Consider the following 24,007-nt stretch of genomic DNA (forward strand, 5'->3'; position numbering starts at 1 on the left):
GGCACTCTAATCAGAACTTACTTCAAGGTACAAAATAACAATAGCAGCCTAATTCGTGAAGTTTACATACTTCCTTATCTCCAATCAGAGGAAATTTGTAGCTGGATGTAAAAGCCCACACTTAACATATAAATGGATTGAATAATGACACATCCCTGAAGTGGAAGGCCCTCCTGCATTAAAGCAGCAGCCTTCTTTTGGATTGTTAGCTTCCTAGGTCAGAGTCAGTGTTTGTTATTTAATAAAAAGAGGTGACTTTCTGCATTTTCAAACTTTTAATTTTAAGTAAAGAGATGAACGAGTTAATGGTACAACATTTTCAAATAGCAACCTGATTATCTAAAGGTGGTGATGTACACATGCTGCATGATGCCTTTTCTTGGCAAGTAAAAAGGCTTAAAAAGTAACTGGGTGCATTCTAGTGTTCAAAGTTCAGCATTGAGTTTTTTATGTTATTTGAGGGATTCCAATCTTCAAAAGAGCTTGTTAATTTGTTTGCCATACATTCATTTTCAAGGATTTTTTTTTACCTGTGGAAATTGTAGCTTTGCAGGTAATTGATAGTAGTGATGACAAATAAGGCTATGGGATTGGCAAGAAGAAAACGATCTCATTCATGACCTCACTACCTCTGAGGATATTTTTTTTTCCGTGTCAGGAGCAACTTGACTAACTGCAAGTCGCTTCTGGTGTGAGGGAATTGGCCGTCTGCAAGGATGTTGCCCAGGAGACGCCCGGATGTTTTGATGTTTTATCATCCTTGTGGGAGGCTTCTCTCATGTCCCCGCATGGGGAGTTGGAGCTGACAGAGGGAACTCATCTGCGCTCTCCCCATCTTCAGTCCTGTTGGCACAGACAACATATCTCATTCATGTCGTACTAATTATTGTAGATTTGTTCAGGGAGTAAGGTGGGCTACTAACAGTAAAATAGCAGCATACTATGTGTTTTGTGCAGATCTCTAACGCCTTTTTAATATTTCTCCAGAAAAGTAATAGTCTTTTACTCTTCTGCAGGTCATGGAAGGACCAGAACTGCCTGGGTTGTTGGTAAATGAAGTAGGTGGCATACTTGGGATCTTGGAAGCACACTTGCCATTTCTGAAGAAGCACTTTCACCTGATCACCATGGAAGAATTCCTTGAGAGGAAAGAACGTTTCAGTGCCAAAGTCAAGGCTATTTACGTCTGGTGGCATAAACCAGTCATTGATCGGGAACTTTTGGACAGCCTGCCTCACTTGAAAGTGATAGCAAATTCAGGAATAGGAATGGATCACTTGGATCTGAAACTGATCTCTGGATATGGAGTGAGAATGGCCAACGCTCCTCATGCTGTGTGCAGCAGCACAGCGGATATTGGCATGGCTCTTTTGCTAACAGCTGCAAGAAGAATAGTTGAAGGTAAAGTTTGAAATTATATATATGCTTCCACACATTGTTACAATTGGCCCACCGTTTGAGTGCTAGGTTCTCTTTAGATGAAGTTTCCTTCAGAAGGAGGTCCTTGGAAGGCCATTGAATGTTGATTTTCTTTTTGCACCTTAAGTATTCTGAAAGGTAAGGAAAGCCTGTGCCCTGCTGCCGACACATCCCTTTGTTCCTTATCTAGTCCTATACCAGCCCTAAATTGCATTATTAACTAATGAGCTGTCAACTGTCTTCATTCTTTTTTTTTATTTAAATGTTCCAAAATGCCCCTGTATCAAGAAGTGATTGTCTTATCATTTGCTTCCACTAAGACATCTGAATATGTTGTGAGCCTCTGTTTCCGACTTATGACAACCTATCGTGAAATTTTCTTTGCAATATTTGTTCAGGGTGGGTTTGCTTTTCCCTTCCTCTGTGGCTGAGAGAGTGTGATTTGCCCAAGGTCATCCAATAGATTCCCATGGCTGAGCAGGGATTCTTACTCTAGTATCCAGAGCCGAAGGCACAGAATAGCAATAACAAATGCACTGAACAGAAAGTTATGGGGTTTACAGCAAGGGTGAAAATTGTGCCGCCATCCAGATGCGGTAAATCCCATATGATTTGGTAAATCTACACTGTAGAATTAATGCAGTTTGACATCACTTTAACTACCATGGCTCAGTGCTATGGAATCCTGGGAGTTACAGCTTTACAAAGTCTTTAGCCACTGTCAAAGAGTGCCCAATATTACAGCAGTGCTCCATAGCATGCAGCTTGTTCATGGTAAGCTATTATTCTCCAGAATTCTGGCATTGATGTGTTTGAAGGCAGCCATGGCTTGATACAGTTTTTATCAATATGTGCAGAACAATGGTTATGACATCCAGCCAGAATTCTATCTTTATTTGTTGACTACTCCTTTCCCAATGCTTTATCTCTTTCTTTGTTTAGGGTATCAAATTGCTGTTTCCCCCGATACTAAATATTTCTCTAGTAATTGGCTAGGCGATGATGTCACCGGTGCGACTCTGGGCATCATTGGAATGGGCAGCATTGGCTACAAAATTGCTCAAAGAGCTAAAGCTTTTGAGATGAAAATTCTTTATCACAACAGGAACAGGAGGTAAAAAATGTGTGTTTTGATACAGGTTTGGAATAACCTTTATATCATGATAAACTAATGTCTTCAAGTAACCTTAAAGAGTTGATAAAACTGGACATACCCTTTATATTCAAACTGAATGAAGTCAAGGGCTATGGGATGTGCAGGTATGCTTCCTGTTATGAAGAGGGCTGAGTAACTAACCCTTGAAATGACTTAATAATAACAATAATTCTACAGTCTAATCTGTTGCTAGCCCTAGACAGCATTGTTAATGGTGAAGAATAATGGGAGCTGCAAGCCAAAAGTTCCTGGAGAGCTAGTGTTGATATAAAAAGAATGTGTGTGTCTACATATGTGGCTATTTCCAGCATAGCTCCAAGATCTGTTGAACGAGGCACCTCTATTATATTTCTATCAGGAAGGAAGATGAAGAACGACTTGTGGGTGCCTGCTATTGTCCTAAAATAGAAGACTTGCTCCAGGAGTCTGACTTTGTCATGGTGGTGGTCAGTCTAACACCTCAGACGTACAGACTGATTGGGAAGAAGGAGCTGGAGTTGATGAAGCCCACAGCTACTCTCATAAACATATCTAGAGGTAGGCCATAAAGAACCTCCTTAAAGAATCTCTTAGAACTACTGCTAAATATTTAATTTGCAAAGAACAAAAAAAGGACCTCATCACAATAGAGAATGAATCCACTTTAAATCCGGTATGACCTGTATGCAGATTAATGTAACAAAAGAAACCATTTTTTTTAATTTATTTTTGCTTGTGGTTTTTAAATTGTTTCACTGTTGGGACGGCTGACAGCCAGGAAATAATAATAATAATAATAATTATTATTATTATTATTATTATTATTGGAAGACTGACAAAGTTTTGGAACACAATACACCAGACATCATGATTGTGGAAAAGAAAAAAGTTTGGATTATTGATGTCGCCATACCAGGTGACAGCCAAATTGACGAAAAATAACAGGAAAAACTCAGCCGTTATCAAGACCTCAAAATCAAACTGCAAAGGCTCTGGCATATACCAGTACAGGTGGTCCTAGTGGTCATTGGCACACTGCCAAAAGATCTCAGCCGACATTTGGAAACAATAAACATTGACAAAATCACGATCTGTCAACTGCAAAAGGCCACCTTACTTGGATCTGTGCGCATCATTCAAAAATTCATCACACTGTCCTAGATGCTTGGGAAGTGTTTGACTTGTGATTTTGTTACAACTGTTACATGGTAAATAAATGTAGTAAAAGACTAAAATGGGGTCTTGGGACACTTGATGCTTCAAAGGGAATTAATTGTAGTGTTCAAGAAAGTCCCTAGCACTATAAATTCTTGTAAAAATAAGCTTTTCACAAGAAGGCATTGCTTATTGCCGATAAAGTCAAGCGATTTAAATTTGTTATACAGTATCTTTTAGAATAACAGGTATTCTACTCACTTTCACTCTGTTATAAACTGACATTAAAACTACTAGTAGCATTCCTATCACTTAGGTGTACAAGGTACTAACTATTAGTTTGCTTTTGTTTACATTTACCTATATGCATCTTTGCAATATTGTATATCTTGCATACAAATACATCAAGAAATAATGTGATTTAAATCCATTTCTGTTCCGAACTGCAAGATAACAAAATGTAGACAAGATGAAAAAGGGTAAATACTTTTGTAGGACACTGTATTATTTGGAATGTGACTTTATTCCACCTTCAATACCAAAAACAACAAAAACTTATTACAGATAGTTACACTACTTGTAACTAGCTGCTCCCATATTTTGGGTAGAATTCTTTAAATAGTTCCAAATTTTTCTTTCACTAATTTGGATGACATTCATTACCTAACTATCTTTTTGTATTTGTTTCAGAGATCATCCGCTGTTAAAATTAAAGAATGTTATCATAACACCTCACCTTGGTGCCAGGACAACAAAAACTATCTTTATGGTAACAAAGGAAGCAGTAGCAAATATACTGGCTGCTCTTAATGGTCTCCCAATGCCCAGTGAAGTGCTCCCTGGTTAAGCAAGCTGGACATCATCACCCATGATATAAATTTATCCTGTATTTTTCCTAGTATAATAAGGATAGTGATTAAATATTGTGGTTTTAAGTGTATATTGTTAAGGCATCAAATGGCTGCCTGGTTGTAAGCCACCTTGAGTCACCTTCAGATTTGAAAAAGGTGGGATAGAAATAGTGTAAATAAGTAAATAAATAAACATTCCTTCATTAACCTCTGAAAAGGAAGCTCCGGTTTCAAGGTTGTCTCTTTCTTCTTCTGCTGCTGCTGTTTCTCTTTCTTCTGTTGCTGCTTCAGCTCTGCTTCTGCTTCCTCTTCTTCTTGGCCTAACCAGCCTCTTTTCCTCTTTGTCATCTGTACAGATGAGGGAATCTTTTATCAGCATTGCCATTTGGAAATGGTGAAGAAGGGCTGGAGAAATGCAGATGTTCAAATTGAGTTATAGCAGTATGCCTGTAGTACTTCATAATAATTTGGAACCAAACAGAGGCTTGATACTCAAGTACCATCAATATAAAATGGTATTTCAGGCATAAGGGATATCCTGAGAATAGGCTTGCCTGCAATTTCAAAATGTCCTCTTTTGGCTGCAGGAATACACACGTTTTGACCTTCAAGGTTGCATCTGGTATTGCAAATCTTGTATGTTTATGTGTGAAAACTGTGCACACATACTCATACTAATAGTTATACTAAGAGTCAAAGAACAACATAACTATGAAAATCTCATTAGTCCTGAAATTGCTGCTGAGTGCAAGAATAAAGTCTATATGCTTTAAAACACACACAACTTACTTTTCTTCAAGTTTTTTGTGACCTTTAAGAGGGAGGGAGATTTTTTAGCTGTCACCACTGTCAGGCAATTAAAAGTCAGAAACCATTCTGACCTATTTCACAGCGCAAGAGCAACCTAGTTGACCCCAAACTAATTTATCATCCTAGGCTTTCATGTCCCTGTGTCTGCAAAACAAAACAAAACAAAAACAGGAGTGGCTTGTTACTTTCATCATATATTGCTCACAGACTTCCTAGAATCATCTGCTTGGTTACTGTGCAATGCCAAGGTGAGGAAAACTGTCTTGGAAAGCAGACGTAATTTTGCATACTTATGGCACTTCCTGATTAAAGAGCCAAATGTTGTCTGGTGTGGATACTGCATATTTTGAACCCACTCTGGGTTTAAATCTTAACTTTGATTAAGCTGTCTGATGTGATGCACCTAATCTATCCCCTTAAAAGAATGAACATTAAAGGATAGCTCCTTTAAAGTTTACATTAGAATCCAGAGCAGATTCATCACTCTATAAAAAAAACAACTATCGGCTACTGCTTCTATCCTGTGTAAGGCTGGCTAGGAGTGCATCTACACAGTAGAATTAATGCAGTTTGACATCGCTTTAATGCAATGCTATGGAATCCTGGGAGTTGTAGTTTGGTGAGAGACCAGCACACTTTGGCAGAGAAGGCTAAAGACCTTGTCAAACGAATACTCCCAGGATTCCATAGCACTGAGCATTGGCAGTAAAGTGGTGTCAAACTACATTAGTTCTGCAATGTGTAGATGCACCCAAGAACCAAGGAGAATGTTTTTACATGCAGCCGAAGCTGGCAGGAAGAAACTAAACCTGTTACAGAGCTTAAACAGAGTTGCAAATAGAAGCATTTGTTGGGGCATGTAAGAAATCAGTTAGTGTGTGTGTGTGTCAACTGTAAAATAAGATGCACAAAGCTGATTGGTTGGGCTATGCCTGGGGAGCTAGCTGAGCCCAGGAGTTTTGCATACTGTTACATTTTTCAAGCATGTGCTGTGCAGGTGCTTGCAGAGAAGCACAGACAGACAGTTTAGAGCAGTGGTTCTCAACCTGTGGGCTGCAGCCCAGCACTGGGCTGCGAGAACAAAAATCCGATTCACGATCCTCCTTCTTTATTTATTTTATTTTATTTATTTTATTTCCGCTCCTTTCTGCAGAGCTAACCAGCCCCGTCCCTTTTGGTACTAATGTTGGAGAGTGGTCCCTAGTTAAAGTGGTCCCCGGCCAAGTCATCCCTGTTCAAGTGGTCCCTGTTCAAAGTGAGACCTGGTCAAAAAAAAGTTGGGAACCACTGGATTGGAGTTTGTTCTTGCTTTATGAGCTGCTGGAGGAGGGTTTTCCACATTCACAAAGAAAGACCATTTTAAATCTCTCTAGAAGTACATTATGTGAGTTAATGCGACTGATCACATGATTGTACATATGTTGTTCTGAATTTCAAAGAGTAAACTACTTGTTCTTTACTGTTCACTTGCAAGGCATATTTTCTTTCTCTGGCAAGACAGTGTGTGGACTGATCAAACGTGAACTACGCATGATTTTACATTACGCCACAGCATTCAGTCCTAGGTCCAAATAGGTAAAGTTAATCCTGGTCACAGGACAAAGGCAAGAAAAGCATTGCCGGAAAAACGAATTGAAAGTTAGAAATCCACAAAGAAATGTTGGAGCTGTTTGTCTGCAGCATAGGCTGGGTAGAATCATAGAGTTTGAAGAGACCTCGTGGGCCATCCAGTCCACCGCCCTACCAAGAAGCAGGAAAACTCTATTCAAACACCCCGACAGATGGCCATCCAGCCTCTGTTTAAAAGCCTGGATGTTTTAAATCAGTAGTGAACTGGCGAAGTTGGCCTCATTATCTGAACATCTTCCTTTCAAAGTGAAGCAGGCGTTTCCTGACCTTTTGCTTCTGGCATTTTAATTCTTGAGCTTGCACCCTCCTCAAGATCTGCAACCACTTCTTGGAGCAGGGCTGGACACTGCTATTACCAAGACAGGATTGCCTCAGAGGTCTATTGTTGTGGGATTCTTCCTCCTCTTCAGCCCAATGAGGCCTCCACTGGGTGACAATCCTGAATGGTTGAGCAGTGGCTGTGGGTACGTCTATATACTGTAAAATGAATGTGGTCTGACACCACTTTGACTGTCATGGCTCATCGACCCAGCTCTTCTATAAATATTCCTGCATGACAGGGAATTGGACTGGGTGGCCCTTGTGATCTCTTCCAACTGTAGGATGCAATGTTTCTATGAAGTCCAAAACACTTTTGATCCCAAGAATTTGGGACATTCAGCCTGTATTTAATATAGTTATTGTATTTTATACATTTGTATACAATTGCTGGCTGCCCACAGCTGCTGAAATCACAAGAGAAAGGTATTCAGTGATAGCGTCTAATTTAGAGCTTTTCAAACTGTGTCATAACACATTAATGTAATAAGAAACTTCTGAGTCTATGTGAAATAAGCAATAAATCACATATATTTAAAAGCATCAATGTTGTGCCTCCAACCATTGAGGTATGTGCCTATATCTCTTATAAGGTATTGGTTTAACCCAGCGGTTCCCAACCTGTGGTCCATGGAACCACCAGTGGTCCACAAGAATTAAAATATGGTCCACAGCCTCACCGTTACTACACCATTGCAACAAGAGACTGTTCTCGCAAACGTCCCTTATAGTGTTGAGGTTTATTAAATATGGTGTTCTGTGGGTGAGCAGATGGTGACTACTGGATGGCATATGTTCTGTATCAGAAACTAGAGCTGATGTGGACTATCCAATGCAATTTTCCGAATCAGCACCACAAATAATCAAACCAAATCTACAGTTGACCAAAAACTAATTTGTAACAGATTCATTTCCTGGAAACATACTGCAAGCTAGGAACTAATAGTGAAGGGACCAAGACCAGTCCATGAGCTACCACTTTCATAGAATCATAGAGCTGGAAGAGACCTCATGGGCCATCCAGTCCAACCCCCTGCCAAGAAGCAGGAAAACTGCATTCAAAACACCCCCAGCAGATGGCCATCCAACCTCTGTTTAAAAGCTTTCAAAGAAGGAGCCTCCACCACACTCCGGGGCAGAGAGTTCCACTGTTGAATGGCTCTCACAGTCAGGAAGTTCGTCCTAATGTTCAGATGGAATCTCCTTTCTTGTAGTTTGAAGCCATTGTTCCGCATCCTAGTCTCCAGGGCAGCACAAAACAAGCTTGCCCTCTCCTCCCTATAACTTCCTCTCATTTATTTATACATGGCTACCATGTCTCCTCTCAGCCTTCCCTTCTTCAGGCTAAACATGTCCAGCTCTTTAAGCCACTCCTCATAGGGCTTGTTCTCCAGACCCTTGATCATTTTAGTCACCCTCCTCTGGACACATTCCATATTGTCAATATCTCTCTTCAATTGTAGTGCCCAGAATTGGACACAATATTCCAGGTGTGATCTAACCAAGGCAACATTGCTCTAGGAGTGTGATTCTAACCTTTGGCCCATGGACCATCAGTGGTCCACAAGAAATAAAATCTGATCTGCGGCCTCACCATTACTATACCTTTGCAACAAGAGCGACTGATCTCACAAACCCCCCTTATCGTGCCAAGTCTTATTAAATATGATTTTCTATGGGCGAGCAGATGGCAACTACTGGATGGGATATGTTCTGTATGAGAAACTAGAGCTGATGTGATCTATCCAATGCAATTTTCTGAATCAGCACCCCAAATAACCAAACCGAATCTAAAGTTGACCAAAAACTGATTAGTAACCCTTTTAGTACTAATGTTGGAGAGTGGTCCCTGGAAAAAGTGGTTCCTGGTCAAAAAAAGGCTGGGAACTACTGGTTTAACCTTTCGTTTGCTAGTAAATCTGAATTACTGTGTCAGAAAATCATGCATGTCTAAAAAATGTGTTTGGAAATCTCTGGTCTATAATTACTATTTGGCTGCAATCTCAGCCTCAATACGTAAGATCTCCTCCTGTAGCTCCTCCCACTTTATAACTTCTCAGTTCAAGTGTAAAGTCCTCTGTGTGTACTCCTTCTGGTGCTTTAAAACCCAAGGAATTAAAAAGTCCTCTGAAGACAGTTTCCAGGAATCTGGGCTAAAAGGGCCAATCAGGACAAGAAACTCATTCTTTTCTGCTGAACCGAGCTGAAAAAAAGGTAAATTTTATGGTTTGATGACACAAAGTAAAGGGAAATGTAATATTCTCCTTGGTGGTCATACTTTTCTCTCTCTTCTGCTGCTTCTTTGTCAAAGGAATTGTTGATCAACTCTCTGCAAACCTCAGTTTCCCAAAAGTAACTGGTTTCTCTCTCTCTCTTGAGAAATGGGGCTTTCAGAGCTCCAGACCGAATTGGAGTAGGAAGCGATTTCCAACCAATAGGATTGCTTTATGCAAATTTCAGCAGAGAGATGGGGAGGGGGATTAGAACGCGAAGGGACTTGATGTGTTTTGAGGTCCATGGGTGGCTCTCCACTGTACAATGAATGCAGTTTGAGACCGCTTTAACTGCCTTTGCTCAATGGAGTGGAATTAGGGGAGCTGTAGTTTTGCATAGCCTGCAACCTTCTCTGACAAAGAACGCTGGAGCATCACCAGACTACAACTCCCAGGGTCCCATAGCACTGAGCTGAAACCAAGTGATGCCAGACTGCATTAATACAAGTAGCATATCCCTTATTCTAAATGAATGGGATTAGAAGTGCTTTGTATTTTGGAATATTTGTATTTCAATCTATCTCTATAATCTATCATAATTTATTTATTTATCGTGTCATCCGCAACCAAAACATTGTATTACATTTCTAACAGAAAACAAACAAACAGATTAAAAAAAATATCATAATATAATATAATAATATATATTATCTTTATATTATATTTATATAATGAGATATATAATGGCGCTTCATGCAGTCATGCCGGTCACATGACCTTGGAGGTGTCTACGGACAACGCCGGCTCTTGTAAAGCAGCCCTGTTGAAGGCTTTCATGGCTGGCAAACCATTATTATTATTATTGTTATATCCATTATAATATGATAATTAAGGGAGGACATCAGGGAATTACTACTATTATTATATTGTTGAAAGCTTTCATGGCCGGCAAACCATTATTATTATTATTATTATTATTATTATCATACCTACATTTCCTCTCTTTATTGATATAAACAATGTAATAATATATATAGAAATAATAGCACTGTAATGTAATAGTGCTAGTATATTATATATAATATTAATAATATTGTAATATAATATATTCTATATACTACAACTTATGGAGCCCCCGGTGGTGCAGGGGGTTAAACTGCTGAGCTCCTGAACTTGCTGACTGAAAGGTCACTGGTTCAAATCCAGGGAGCGGGGTGAGCTCCCACTGTTAGCCCCAACTTCTGCCAATCTGGCAGTTTGAAAATGTGCAAATGTGATTAGATTAATAGGTACTGCTCCGGTGGGAAGGTAACAGGACTCCATGCAGTCATGCTGGCCACATGACCTTGGAGGTGTCTAAGGACAATGCCGGCTCTTTGGCTTAGAAACAGAAATGAGTACCAACCTCCAGAGTCAGACACGACTGGACTTAATGCCAGGAGAAAACCTTTACCTACAACGTACACTATAGTAATGTAATAATATGATAATTGTATATTAGATATTACATATAATATTACTGGTAATATTGCAGTATAATGTGTTATTTTAATGTAGACGTAAATTTGTTTTTGGAATTTGGGGGGGGGGGGTTGGATATTTTTGTCTTCGTTCAGCTTCTCACGGCATTGAATGTTTGCCAATATTTGTTGTAAACCACCTGGAGTCCCCTCAGGGAGATAGGGCGGGATAGAAATAAAGTTTCTTATTTATTATTTATTTATTATGTATTGCAAACCAGGTTTAGCTTCATATAAAGGCATATTTGCAGCAGGTTTCAGAGACCTGTTCTTGGATATAGTCACACTGAGAAAATAGAGGATACTTTGAGACTTCATTGTAAAATCAATCCCTCCTTTATCTGTCCTGATAAAAGTAGCCCAAGATAAATGCTTCAAAATTGACCTAGACACTCAAAACTTCCATTCTTGGTTCCTTCCTTTGGTCTTCACAAACCTTTACCATTTTTGTAGCTCTTTCCGCTTGAATGTTTTCTCCTCCTGATCCTCTTTCTCCTTTATAATAATTATCTAACTGGTTCCATCTGACAAGCATTAATATGGACATAGATTGAGTCAATTATTTTCAGACTTTAAAATAAATTACTCTTACATAAGCGAAGTTTCGCAATTACTCATAGAACTGCCTTTTGTCTGTAGTGAAAGCAGGCTGTTCGCTTCACATGAGGAGAAAGAGTATTAAAAGCCAATTTAAACAATAAACACAACCAGGAGGATTGTGTGAAAATTCAGATTTGGGTGTGCATGTATATTGACCATTAATGTCTGATATTAATACACAAATAGTTCGGTGTGGAGATGTTTCAGGAGCAGAATAAATAGCTATCACTGTAATGAAAGGGCTGGATCTACACTGCCATGTAATCCAGTTTCTTAATTCAGATTTTCTGATTTTAGCTGGATTCAACTGCTATGTAACCCAGTTCAAATCAGATAATCTAGATTCAAAAACTCAATTATATGGCAGTGTAGATAAGGCCCCAGTCAAGGAATACTCAGGTGGTTTTGCCAATTCTGGTGGTGTGTATTGGTCTCCCAACCAAGTACTAACCAGTGTTGAGCCCACTTAGTTTCTAAGATCAGATGGGATTTAATCCTTTACCTATTCATTACACTTCATCACAATTTTTCTGGAAGAAAGCTGCAATAACACCAAGGAAAAAAATTATCAGATCCCTTGAGTCTTGCAAACCAAACTTAATTTTGGAATTATTGTTTTATTTAATTGATCTTGAAAAGGATTGTAGTGTAGGTCCTATCATCCTTGACAAACATTCACAAGAAGTGAATAATCACAGGATGTCTTAAACCTACACCTGTTGATAAACTCAACTCCAACTCCCAGAAGTCCTGGGCAGCTTGTCCAATGCTCAGGAATTCTGGCAACTGAAATCCAAAACACCTAGAGGACCGAAGATTGGATACTAGTGGTCTGCACTATGTTTTCATTTCACACCTTGTAGCCTCCTCCCAACATCTACCGTCTCTTTTTATCAAACGGGAGGGCTGATCTTGTAGCGTAGAGTGTCTAAGTAATAAGTATAGAAGAACTGATGGATATTAAAAGATCTTGATCTAGTATCCCAAGTGAGTTCTACTGAATGGAGTTCAATTCTTACCTCTTAGGGTCCTTCCACACAGCCATATAATCCAGAATATTAAGGCAGAAAATCCCTCAAGCTTTGAACTGGATTATCTGAGTTCACACTACTATATATTTCAGTTCAAAGAAGAAAATGTGGGATTTTATTCAGTGGTGTGGAAGGGGCCTTAGAAATCTTAAATAACCATCCTGATTAGACCTTCCTTAACTGATTTTATAATTAAACCACTACGACTGAGACAAAATATTATTGAAAGTATAACATTATTAACATCACATTCATTAAAAAGATTTTTTGTATGATGGTGTATATGTATATGTATATATTACAGAGGATGGAAGAACAGGAGCTTCCTTATACACTAATAAATGTTATAGGAGGTCTCCATGGAGTATATGAAGACCACGTGGAGTTTCTGGAGAAACATCTGAAGCTCATCACTATGAAGGAATTTCTTGAAAACAAGGAAACTCTCCGTCATAAAATCCAAGCGGTGTTCCTATGGTTCCACAAGCCCGTGATTAACAGGGAGCTTCTACAGATTTTGCCTAACTTGAAGGTGATTGTAAACTCTGGTGCTGGAATAGATCACCTGGACCTAAAGTTGATTTTCAGCTTTGGTGTAAAACTAGCTAACACTCCATTAGCAGTTACCAACGCTACAGCAGACCTTGGAATGGCTTTGATGCTGGCTTCTGCTAGGAGAATTGTGGAAGGTACAACTCTGTCTTATAATTACCGTTGGATAAATATCTTGCTTGTGAGTTTGCTAGATCATGTATGGCTTTGGTGTATGGTTAAATACTGCACAATAACCAGCAGACTTTAGACAACTAATTTGTATGAAACATTTTCTATTAGATCTAGCCTAAAATACATTCAGAGTCTTGAAATTTTTTTACAGCATTAGTATTGTCTTTGGATTGTTTGTATGCTACAAGTACCTAATTACACAGACCCTACTAATTAGAATGGTCATGTGTTGAAAGCCTTACATAAAACTTATTTGTAGGTTGTAAGCAGAATGCAGATGTGGATCAGAGAACAGCTGGTTTCACTAGTAAAGACCTGCCAAAACCTGTTTTATATGGTTTGCATTATACAATGTTTATGATGCAGATACTGATGTACTGATTACAATGCCATGTAAACTAGGTCAGGATGTGTATTAAATAGACATGGTACCCACACAGGCACCCCAGGAACCAGCTGGGATGTTGGCTACAAAAAATTGCTAATTTTGGATCAATATGTAATTTCCCCCTCCCTATCTGGTGGGATGCACTGATGGGAGTGTCCTGTCCAATGAAGATCAGTGATGGGCAAAACCAGGGCAAAGGAACAAAGGGAAAGGGCATTAGTATGGGTACATTGCAGTTTCCTCTCCAGGCGGAGGTGTTTGTTTACTTTCTGTTTGAGCTGTGCATGGGATTTCTTTCCCTTGATGCTTCAGCACTAGGCCTGTCTTCACAAGCCAATATGTTTATATTGAAATTTTGGCAGAATAAAATCAACTTTACCTCTCAGTGTCGAGAGACAGGTTTTCCAACCTACAGGTCATTGACAAAATTATTGAAGAGTGTCAGTCGCAAGGCAGAAGCCAAGGGCATTCCACTTTTGACTTCCCTCCAATCTGAACTGCAACTATTGATGATGACTTTTAGAAAACAGTTTTCCAGCTAATTTTATGATGCAGAAAACCTAGTTGTATCTCATTCTCAACAAATGCTTGCTTTATCCTCAGCACATGTTTTAGATCCAGGTTTTACACTCAGTCGAATCCTGGTATCACGTAAGAGTGCAGATAAATTATAACTAAGTTCTGACTTACATGGATCTCCTCAAAACCTCAAACCTGTCTCTCTCTATTGCATGGTTCAGAGGCCCTTAGTGTGAAGGAAGTAGTGAGTTAATTAGACAGTATTTCTATGGCAAGAAAGGAGTTTAAGAGTGCTTTTACACTTAGAACCAATGTGGTTTGACACCACTTTAACTGTCATGACTCAGTGCTATGAAATGATGGGATTTGTGTTGGGGAATCAAAAATAACCCCCAGTAAGGGTAATTCTACCAAAATATAGCAGAGTACTAGGAGTAAACTCCATAACCAGCAGAAACATACGTGTGGTGGGAAGTGATAGCCTTCTAATCTTTAGGATGGTTCAGGATTGCAGAGTCAGAACTTTGGGCTTAAAATATTTATTAAAGTAAAAAAGAACTACATTCTTGATAGGAAAGGCCTTGGAGCTAACTAGTTTACCTAATCTCATCTTCTAAAGAAGTTAAAAAGTTAAAAAGTCCATGCAGCTACATTTTGCCTACAGAGAGGCAAAATGCATCCTCACAGGGAGAAAGAAAAGCAGAAGAGGAATGGTGGAGACCACATGGCCTTCCCAGGGCAGTTCAAACTTAAAAAGAAGTTCCCCCATAGAATTCCATTATTATGTTATCAAAGTGGGGGAACGCAGTGGCTAGCAGTAAAGACAAAGAACATTCATAGGAATGTGGGGAAAAGGAATCCCTGAGCTTAGCCATGTCTCTAGTCTATCTACTCATTGATGACTAGAAACTTGATGGCACAAAGACTTGTGCAGTCCAGGTAGGAAACTCAACAATGTATAGTTTGGTGAAGCTCTAGCACTCTTTGACAGAAAAGGCTACAGACTGTGTAAAGCTACAAATCCCACAAGTCCAAAGCATTGAGCCATATCAGCTATAGTGATGTCAAGCTGCATTGATTCTACAGTATAGACGCACCCCAACTCAGGCACTGGATAAAACAAAGCATTTCAGTAGAATGCAATTTGGAACGTTTTACCTTTATGAGCACACTAGCTGTGCCCTGCCACGCGTTGCTGTGGCCTATAGTAAAACTTATCAAAGTTGAGGTAGATATCTGGACTATTATGCAAGAGAGGTCCCTACCTATTCCTTCCCCCTTTTCCTCCCCCTTTCTCTCCTTTCTTCCTTCTCTACCTGTTTCTTTCTTTCCTTCTTTCACTACTTGGTTTCATCCTTCTCTCTTTCCTTCATTCCCTCCCCCTTTCTTCCTTTGCCTTTCTTCCCTCCCTGTTTGCTTCCTTCTTTCACTTTTTATTTCCTTTTATTTCACCACCATCATAACAATAACAATAATGCAATGCATTGCCTCCGGGACCTGACACCTCTCCCATTCCCCCTAAAAGGGTCTCATAGGAACAATAGCATAATAATAATAATAGAAATAACAACCTTTACCCGCCACGTGTTGCTGTGGCCAATCTTCCCTCTTTCTCTCCTTCTTTCCCTCCCTCCCTCCCTCCCTCCCTCCTTCCCTTCTTCCTTCCTTCCTTCCTTCCCATCTTTCCTTCTCCTCTTCTTTCTCTATCTCTTTCCTTCCTTCCCCCTTTTTCTTTCTCTTCTGCTGTCTCTCTTATCTTTCCTTCCATCTTTCCTTTTCTTTCCTTTTCTTCTTCCTCTAACTTTCCTTCCTTCCCCCTTTTTCTTTACCTCCCTTTCTCTTTCTTTCTTCTTTCCTTCCTTCCTGTTTTTCCTAGATTTTGACAGGGCGGGAAGGGGCGGGGTGGGGTTTGGAGGTGGCGTGAAGTAAAAGGAGGTAAGATTGGGGCAGGGGAGTGATGGAGCGTGGGGTTGCGTGTGTGTGTGCGGCAGCGGGGGGAGTGATGGAGCGTGGGGTTGCGTGTGTGTGTGCGGCGGCGGGGGGAGTGGGGTTGCGTGTGTGTGCGGCGGTGGGGGGAGTGATGGAGCGTGGGGTTGCGTGTGTGTGTGCGGCGGCGGGGGGAGTGATGGAGCGTGGGGTTGCGTGTGTGTGTGCGGCAGGGGGTGTGTGTGTGCGGGAAGCGGCGCGGCGGGGCTTGGAGTGGGCATGGTTTCCGCAGAGGGAACGTTGGCCGGAAGGCCATGTGCGCGCGCCAGGGAACTTGCGGCTGGGCGCCAATGCGCATGCTCAGTTGTTTTGCCGTTTTGTGAGTGTGTTGTTGTGTTGTTTTTCATTTTGAGTAGATATGTTTGTACCTTGTGGGTTGTGTTATGGGTATGGGAATTTTGGTTAAGTTTCGTTGGGGTTTTTTTGAGTTTTGTTCTTTTGCCGTTTTGTGAGTGTGTTGCTGTGTTGTTTTTCATTTTGAGTAGATATGTTTGTACCTTGTGGGTTGTGTTATGGGCACGGGGATTTTAGTTAAGTTTCGTTGTGGGATTTTTGAGTTTTGTTGTTTTGCTGTTTTGTGAGTGTGTTGTTGTGTTGTTTTTCATTTTGAGTAGATATGTTTGTACCTTGTGAGTTGTGTTATGGGCACAGGGATTTTGGTTAAGTTTCGTTGGGGGATTTTTGATTTTTGTTGTTTTGCCGTTTTGTGAGTGTGTTGTTGTGTTGTTTTTCATTTTGAGTAGATATGTTTGTACCTTGTGGGTTGTGTTGTGGGCACGGGGATTTTAGTTAAGTTTCGTTGGGGGATTTTTGAGTTTTGTTGTTTTGCCGTTTTGTGAGTGTGTTGTTGTGTTGTTTTTCATTTTGATTAGATATGTTTGTACCTTGTGGGTTGTGTTATGGGCATGGGAATTTTGGTTAAGTTTCGTTGGGGGTTTTTTGAGTTTTGTTTCCTCGTTGGATGCCCCTAACAAATTTATATATATAGATAAAGCTTCTATCATTCAAGTCGTCTGAGTACAGGAATAATATCATTGTTTATTTCAGGTTATCAGATTTCAGTTTCTCCTGACACTAAACATTTTAAGGCTGACTGGCTGGGAGAAGAAGTAACTGGTGCAACTCTGGGGATCATTGGAATGGGCACCATCGGTTATAAGGTAGCCCAGAGAGCCAAAGCCTTTGAAATGAAAATCCTTTATCATAACAGGAACCGGAGGTAAAAATTAATCTCTAATCAGCTTGATCTTACACTGAACTTCATTTCACTGGGGACTTTTCTAAACTGATTTCACTTTTCTGCCACTTTCAGCATTAACTGTTTCTCTTTTATTGATTCGGGCCCATTTCAGTTAAACTATTATTTCCTTTGCTTGATTTGTCAGGAATGTGAGCCTGACTTCCATGAGCATGCTTAAGGGCAGTTATTACCTGGAAAAGTAATGTAATATTTGGGTTTAGGAATATACAATATAAGCATAGGTCAAAGTATAGGAGACACAAGTCTCAAATAATATCTTTACCTGCACTATTTTAATAAATAAGACCGTAATACAATATGCTCTGGAGGATCATGGTTTAACAAACACACATCCTGCAAAATACGTATTTATTTACAGTATTTATACCCCACCCTTCTCACCCCGAAAGGGACTCAGAGCAGCTTTACAGAACACATATATGGCAAACATTCGATGCTGAATGTACAATTAACAAGGACACAAAACCCAAAGGACATACAACACAAAGAGAGATAAAGGCAGTTTTTCCCATCTTAATTCCGGCATCTTGGAGGTTGTGCTCGACTCCCGCCACAGGGGGGTGCTGTCACTTCATCATATATGCCGAGGAGCTTTCCTCCAATCGATGTCTTTAGGGGCAACTTTATTACCTTTTCAACTAAAAGCAGTACCTATTTTATCTACTTGCGAACTGCTAGGTGGGCAGGTGAGCTGGAGCTAACGGCGGATGCTCACCCTGACCCGGGCTCGAACTGCTGACCTTCTGATCTGCAGATTAATGAATAGCATAGTATATTATTCCCGCTTCACACTGCAATGGCACATGGTACAACTGATATGCAGATGATGTTCAGTTTTCTTTGTCCTTTTAGTCCATGTCCTTTTGAAATCCTGAATCTCATCAAGTGGTTTCGCATTGATAATAAGCCGCAACTGAGATATTCTTTATGTTGAAACTTTAACTTGAGCTAAACATTTGCCTCTTGCAGAAAAGAAGCTGACGAACAGGCAGTTGGGGCTCATTATTGTCCCAAGATGGAAGAGTTACTCCGACAATCTGATTTTGTGATGTTGGTTGTCAACTTAACGCCTCAAACACAGAAGCTGATTGGGGAAAAGGAGCTCAAGCTCATGAAACCCACAGCTACTCTGATCAACATTTGTCGAGGTAGGATATAGTACTGCTGTGGCACTCATTACAATCAATCACACATTCATTATGGTGAGAAACCTGTCGCAGCTGTGAACAGATCAATAAAATATGCTTGGAAAGGTGGTATAAAATGAAGCACACTTGATTCTGTACACACTTAGGGTACTGTGCTAAAGATCTGCCAGTTGAAGGGTTATAACAGGGGAAATAATTGTATGGCCTTCCCAGTTTTCTCCAGATTGGCTGCCATGGCTTCACTCTTTCTGTTACTGGATAGTTCTCTTCTTCAGCACTTTCTGGGATTGCTGGATAGTGGCCAATGAGAATCTGAAAGGCCATTTAAAACATTTGTGCTGTCTTTCCTCCACCTCTTGAGTATGTGTTGGAGCCACGGTGGCGCAGTGGCTCCAACACTTGTGCTGCTGAACTGCTGACCTGAAGGTTGGCAGTTTGAATCCGTGAGATGGGGTGAGCTCCCGTCTGTCAGCTCCAGTTCCTGCGAACCTAGCAGTTCGAAAACATGCAAATGTGAGTAGATCAATAGGTACCGCTTCAGCGGGAAAAGGCAAAGAGCAATCCAAGCAATCTTACCAGGCACACAACCAGGGGGTGACAATGCAGGCTCCTTGAATTGAAAATGGAGAAAGCATCTCCCCAGAGCCAGAGATGAGCACAGCCAGAAATAAAAGAAGCCTTTGCCTTTGTTTGTGTGTCTCATTGTATATGATTGTAAAGGCATTGAATGTTTGCCTATGTAAGTAAATGTTGTAATCCACTCTGAGTCCCCTAGGGGAGAAGAGGAGAATATAAATAAAGCATAGTAGTAGTAGTAGTAGTAGTAGTAGTAGTGGATATGGTAGCAATTCTGCCAGTATGTTGTCCCTGATTGGAATATTTAGTAAGAAAGTAATTATATTGCAATGACAGAAAGCTATCATGGGTATGCATAACCACTGTTTTGTTCATGTGTTTATGTGCATGCATGTCTATAAACATTTAGTGATTCATCCAAAAGTAATCTGCAGAGTTGAGCAATATTATCATGTGTTTTGAAGTATGTCTGATAAGACCTGTAGGAAGATGTGGAATCCACTAAAGACTGCAATTAAATCAACAGCTGTGTTGTTGAAGTCTTTCATAACTGGAATCGCTGGGTTGTTGTGAGTTTTCTGGGCTGTGTGGCCATATTCCAGAAGCATTCTCTACTGACGTTTAACCTGCATCTATGGCTTGGGATTCCCCCATATAGTAAGAAGCCAGACTTTGAAACTGCTAGGCCATTAAATGCCAATCAAGGCAGCCAGTTGCAACAGTCACACCTACCTCAAACAGACAAAAAAAATCTTTCTTCCACCCTGGATATTCCACAGATATATAAACCCCACTTCCAAGTTTCCAACACACCCACAACCTCTGAGGATGCCTGCCATAGATGCAGGTGAAACGTCAGGAGAGAATGCTTCTGGAACATGGCCACACAGCCCAGAAAACCCAAATCAACAGCTGTCACTTTCCAAATCAATACAAATACACCAATCTTCGGCCCCTTCGACACTGCCATATAAAATCCAGGTTATCTGATTTGAACATGATTATATGGCAGTGTGGACACATATAATCCAGTTCAAAGCAAATAATGTGGATTATCTGCTCTTATAATTAGGATTATATGCAGTATTGAAGGGGTCTATGATCCAGAAAAGTCTTTTGTCAGAAGAACCCTGACACTTGATGAATCTTGAGAACCTTCTGTGATGTGATGTCTCCACTTTATGAGGAAGATAATTTTACACATGGCGATGAAACTAGAGGGGCTAAATATTGCAGGATAAGGGGATTTGTGATTATCCAGATGTTGTTGGCCTATATAGGTCTCAGCAACCCTAGCTTGTATAGGTACTGGTGAGCAAAGATGTGACAACATGAGTACAACCATGCATCCCCCACCCCAAGATAGTGGACCAGTTATGGTTTGGTGAAAATCTGTTAATAATAATAATAATAATAATAATAATAATACTTTATTTATACCCCACCACCATCTCCCCAAGGGACTCGGAGCAGCTTACATGTTGGGCCAAGCCCAACAACACATCAATAAAAACAAAAAAGCAATAAACAAAAATAATAAATACAATACAATTAATATAAATCACATATAAACAATAACCAATAAACAATCACACACAAGGATTTAAAAACCTAGTAGAATCTTAAAGTTTTTATTTTCTATTTTGTAATTAAGTACTGTATACTGATTCAAGAAAATTATTTTGGTTTTGGTTTTGTTTTGTTTTTTATTTAGGCCAAGTGGTTGATCAAGATGCCCTGGTGAATGCACTCCAGAATGGAGTTATTAAGTCTGCAGCTTTGGATGTGACCTATCCTGAGCCATTGCCAAGGTAAAAAATTGTTCAGGGTTAAATGCTTAAGTAGCAATACAATCCATTTTGGTCTATGAATGTTTTGGCTCTGCTGCTATGTCTGTGGCGTAAACTGTACCAAAATATGTTCAGACTTACTTCTAATACATCAATGTCATCTCAGCCCAGAGTTATTTCAAGATGGGATAGCTGTCCATTTACTACAAAACAATTCAGATGTGTTTTGTTGACCTGGAATTACTTTTGGCTAAACTACATAAAATATTTCATACAGTGAGGTATGTGCTTAACTTTCCTCATTTAGACCAACTGATGTTTCAGAGTGTTTATATTGCCAACATGTTTTTATTTCATGTCAAAAGCATTGCATAAATAAGCATAAAACTGATTAAATAGAGGAACACAAGTGAATAAATAATTTTTGACCAAAACCGGGTAACAGAGACCGCATTGTCTATAGCTTTAAACAGTTGTCTGTGCATGAGGCAGGGCATTGTGGGCAAGCATACAGATACGGAGTTATTTGTTCTGATCCACAGTTGCACAGGGTGGAGGATTCTTTTAGGTATTGCCATTTTGCCAGATTGTCTTTTGATCTGCCCACTCCACTTCTGAGTTTGTTCAGGGGCTTCCAAGTTGCCCTTCTTTTTATAAATGGTTTTTATTGTGACTTTTACATACAATATAATAAGATGACAAAAATGTGGATTGGGGAGTAGGGTGGGGATAGCATTAAAAAGAAGAGAAGGTTATATTAAAAAAACTCCTCTATCCATCCATCTATAACTAAGGAAATTTGGAAGTTGCCCACTCTTTGTTTGGTTTGGAAAGATTAGCTGTTTACAAGAAACATTTCCCATTTACTCAGTCTTCAAGGAGGCTCTTTCCATGTCCTCCACTAATATCTAAGATACACAGACTATACCTATGTACTTACTTACTTACTTACTTAGGCGATCCCTCGTTGGCCGAGTAGGATAGTATTCCAGGATCAGTGTTCTGGTGGGTCCGTAGGTGACTGTGGAGCCCTATTCTTAATCTGCATCTTCTCCCACAGTGAGGGCATTGGTTTCCAGGTGGAAGGCGGTCTCAGTCGGGGTTGGCTTGATGCGCCTTCCTCTTGGCACGTTTCTCTCTTTAGCCCCCCATTCGTGCCTCTTCAAATTCTGCAGCACTGCTGGCCTCCAGCTGGGGTGCTCAAGGGCCAGGGCTTCCCAGTTCTCAGTGTATGCCACAGTTTTTAAGGTTGGCTTTGAGCCCATCTTTAAATCTTTTTTCCTGTCCACCAAAACTCCATTTTCCGTTCTTGAGTTCGGAGTAGAGCAACTGCTTTGGGAGACGGTGTACTTAATTAACTTAGTGAACTTTGAATTCAGACTTTCAGTATCTCTCAAATTCTTCTATAAACTGTTATCTCTTGTCTTCAGCATGCTAAGTATCATGACAGACTAGGTTGAACATATACTTAAAAAAATCCCCTAGTAAGAAAAAATATCAATTTAATTCACAAAGCTTTTATTGGATTTTTTTTTTAAAAAAACCATTTATTCCATTTATGTCTTGCCGTTCTCTCAGCACGAGATCAAAAAAGAAATCTCCCAGAAAGAAGAAAAACTTTCAATTTAATGTACAAAGCTATTTTTGGAATGTATTTATTTATTTATTCATTCATCCATTCAATGATACCTTTCCTTTCTCCCAGCATGGAATCCAAAGTGTCTTACAATATGGATTAAAACAATGCATAGCTAAATAAATAACAAAAAAGATTTAAAAACCAGGTCTGATATTGTAGATCATTACGATATGATGTGAAACAATGTCTATTATTGTAGGACTAGAGGAAATGTTATTACAGTAGAGTCTCGCTTATCCAATGTTCTGTATTATCCAAAGCAGTGTGTTTCCTGCCTGGATCCACAGCGGTTTCAATACATTATGATGTTTTGGTGCTAAATTTGTAAATACAATAATTACTGCATAACTTTACGATGTATTGAACTGCTTTTTCTGTCGATTTGTTGTAAAACATGATGTTTTGGTGCTTAATTTGTAAAATCATAATATATTTTGACGTTTAATAGGCTTTTCCTTAATCTCTCCTTATTACCTAACATTTTAGCGTATCCAATGTCCAGCTGGCCTGTTTATTTTGAATAAGTGAGACTCTACTGCATTTACTTTCCAGAAAGATGTTTGTGAATAAAGTAGCACAATATTTAGCATAGATTGCAATAAGAGGAAAGTAGAGAAACATTAGCATGAATTACGTTTGGCTTTAAGTTGCTCCCATGCATTTTCAGAACTGAAATAGTGTGTTATGCTTCACTGAGAGCTTATGAAGACCCCTAGTTTCCTTTCCTTCCAGAGACCATCCTTTGTTGCAGTTAAAGAATGTGACAATAACACCTCACATTGGAAGTGCAACTTCACAAACCCGCTTCCTTATGATGAGAAACATGGTTGAGAGCATCTTAACCGCTGTGAAAGGTCTCCCTGTCCTGAATGAAGTCCAAGGATGACAAGCTGCATATGTGTTGTGTACAATCATCTGTATCTGCATGAGATTTTACATTGAAAAATGATACACTGATTTTTCTTTTCATTGGGCAACAGAATCTCACACTCCTCAGAAATATAAAAGATAACATGAATAAACAGCACTTTTTTGTTTGTTCCTTTTTTTTTTTGTTCCTTTTTTGTATTCTTCCATTATTCCATAGAGGGCTGTTAAATGAGATAGAAAAGCAATATGGAAATTTTTTAAAAAGATGATATATAGTAGCATCCCTTCCACATCTGCAGGATCAGTACCCACGGTTTCATTTACCTGCATCTGGTAAAATATATTCCCTCCAGGCATTTTCAAGGTCCTCCAAGTGATACTGTGGTAAGCTTCTGCCAGAAGTCATTCAATCAATAAGGTCTG

At 39.7% G+C, this 24,007-nt stretch overlaps 2 protein-coding genes across 3 annotated transcripts; both read left to right on the forward strand.

The window, feature by feature from the left end:
- The first annotated feature begins 1,019 nt into the window (after positions 1–1,019).
- LOC132772805 (putative 2-hydroxyacid dehydrogenase SE_1879) lies at positions 1,020–2,537 on the forward strand. The gene is made up of 2 exons (XM_067467041.1): positions 1,020–1,401; positions 2,362–2,537. The coding sequence occupies exons 1-2, from the start codon at positions 1,020–1,022 to the stop codon at positions 2,535–2,537; spliced, it is 558 nt and encodes a 185-aa protein (XP_067323142.1).
- A 6,815-nt stretch (positions 2,538–9,352) lies between these two features.
- On the forward strand, positions 9,353–23,761 carry LOC132772804 (probable 2-ketogluconate reductase). 2 transcript variants are annotated; one of them, XM_060771664.2, is made up of 6 exons: positions 9,353–9,531; positions 12,986–13,370; positions 17,348–17,519; positions 18,531–18,709; positions 21,000–21,096; positions 23,447–23,761. In XM_060771664.2, exons 2-6 carry the CDS (start codon positions 12,989–12,991, stop codon positions 23,598–23,600), a joined length of 984 nt encoding a protein of 327 aa, XP_060627647.2. In that variant the 5' UTR covers positions 9,353–9,531; positions 12,986–12,988; the 3' UTR covers positions 23,601–23,761. The 2 variants fall into 2 exon arrangements, with proteins under 2 accessions (XP_060627647.2, XP_060627646.2); XM_060771663.2 differs by lacking the exon at positions 9,353–9,531 and having other exon boundaries at positions 12,971–13,370.
- Positions 23,762–24,007: the final 246 nt, after the last annotated feature.

This window comes from Anolis sagrei, chromosome 4, assembly GCF_037176765.1.
Source record: "Anolis sagrei isolate rAnoSag1 chromosome 4, rAnoSag1.mat, whole genome shotgun sequence".
Classification (NCBI taxonomy): Eukaryota; Metazoa; Chordata; class Lepidosauria; order Squamata; family Dactyloidae; genus Anolis; species Anolis sagrei.

Bases quoted from the DNA above. Each gene is read 5' to 3' on its own strand.
- LOC132772805 (XM_067467041.1), top strand. From the start codon at position 1,020: ATGGAAGGACCAGAACTGCCTGGGTTGTTGGTAAATGAAGTAGGTGGC. The intron at 1,402-2,361 runs GTAAAGTTTGAA...TTCTTTGTTTAG, and splicing joins TGCAAGAAGAATAGTTGAAG to GGTATCAAATTGCTGTTTCC.
- LOC132772804 (XM_060771663.2), top strand. From the start codon at position 12,971: ATGTATATATTACAGAGGATGGAAGAACAGGAGCTTCCTTATACACTA. The intron at 18,710-20,999 runs GTAGGATATAGT...TTTTTTATTTAG, and splicing joins TCTGATCAACATTTGTCGAG to GCCAAGTGGTTGATCAAGAT. The intron at 21,097-23,446 runs GTAAAAAATTGT...CTTTCCTTCCAG, and splicing joins TATCCTGAGCCATTGCCAAG to AGACCATCCTTTGTTGCAGT.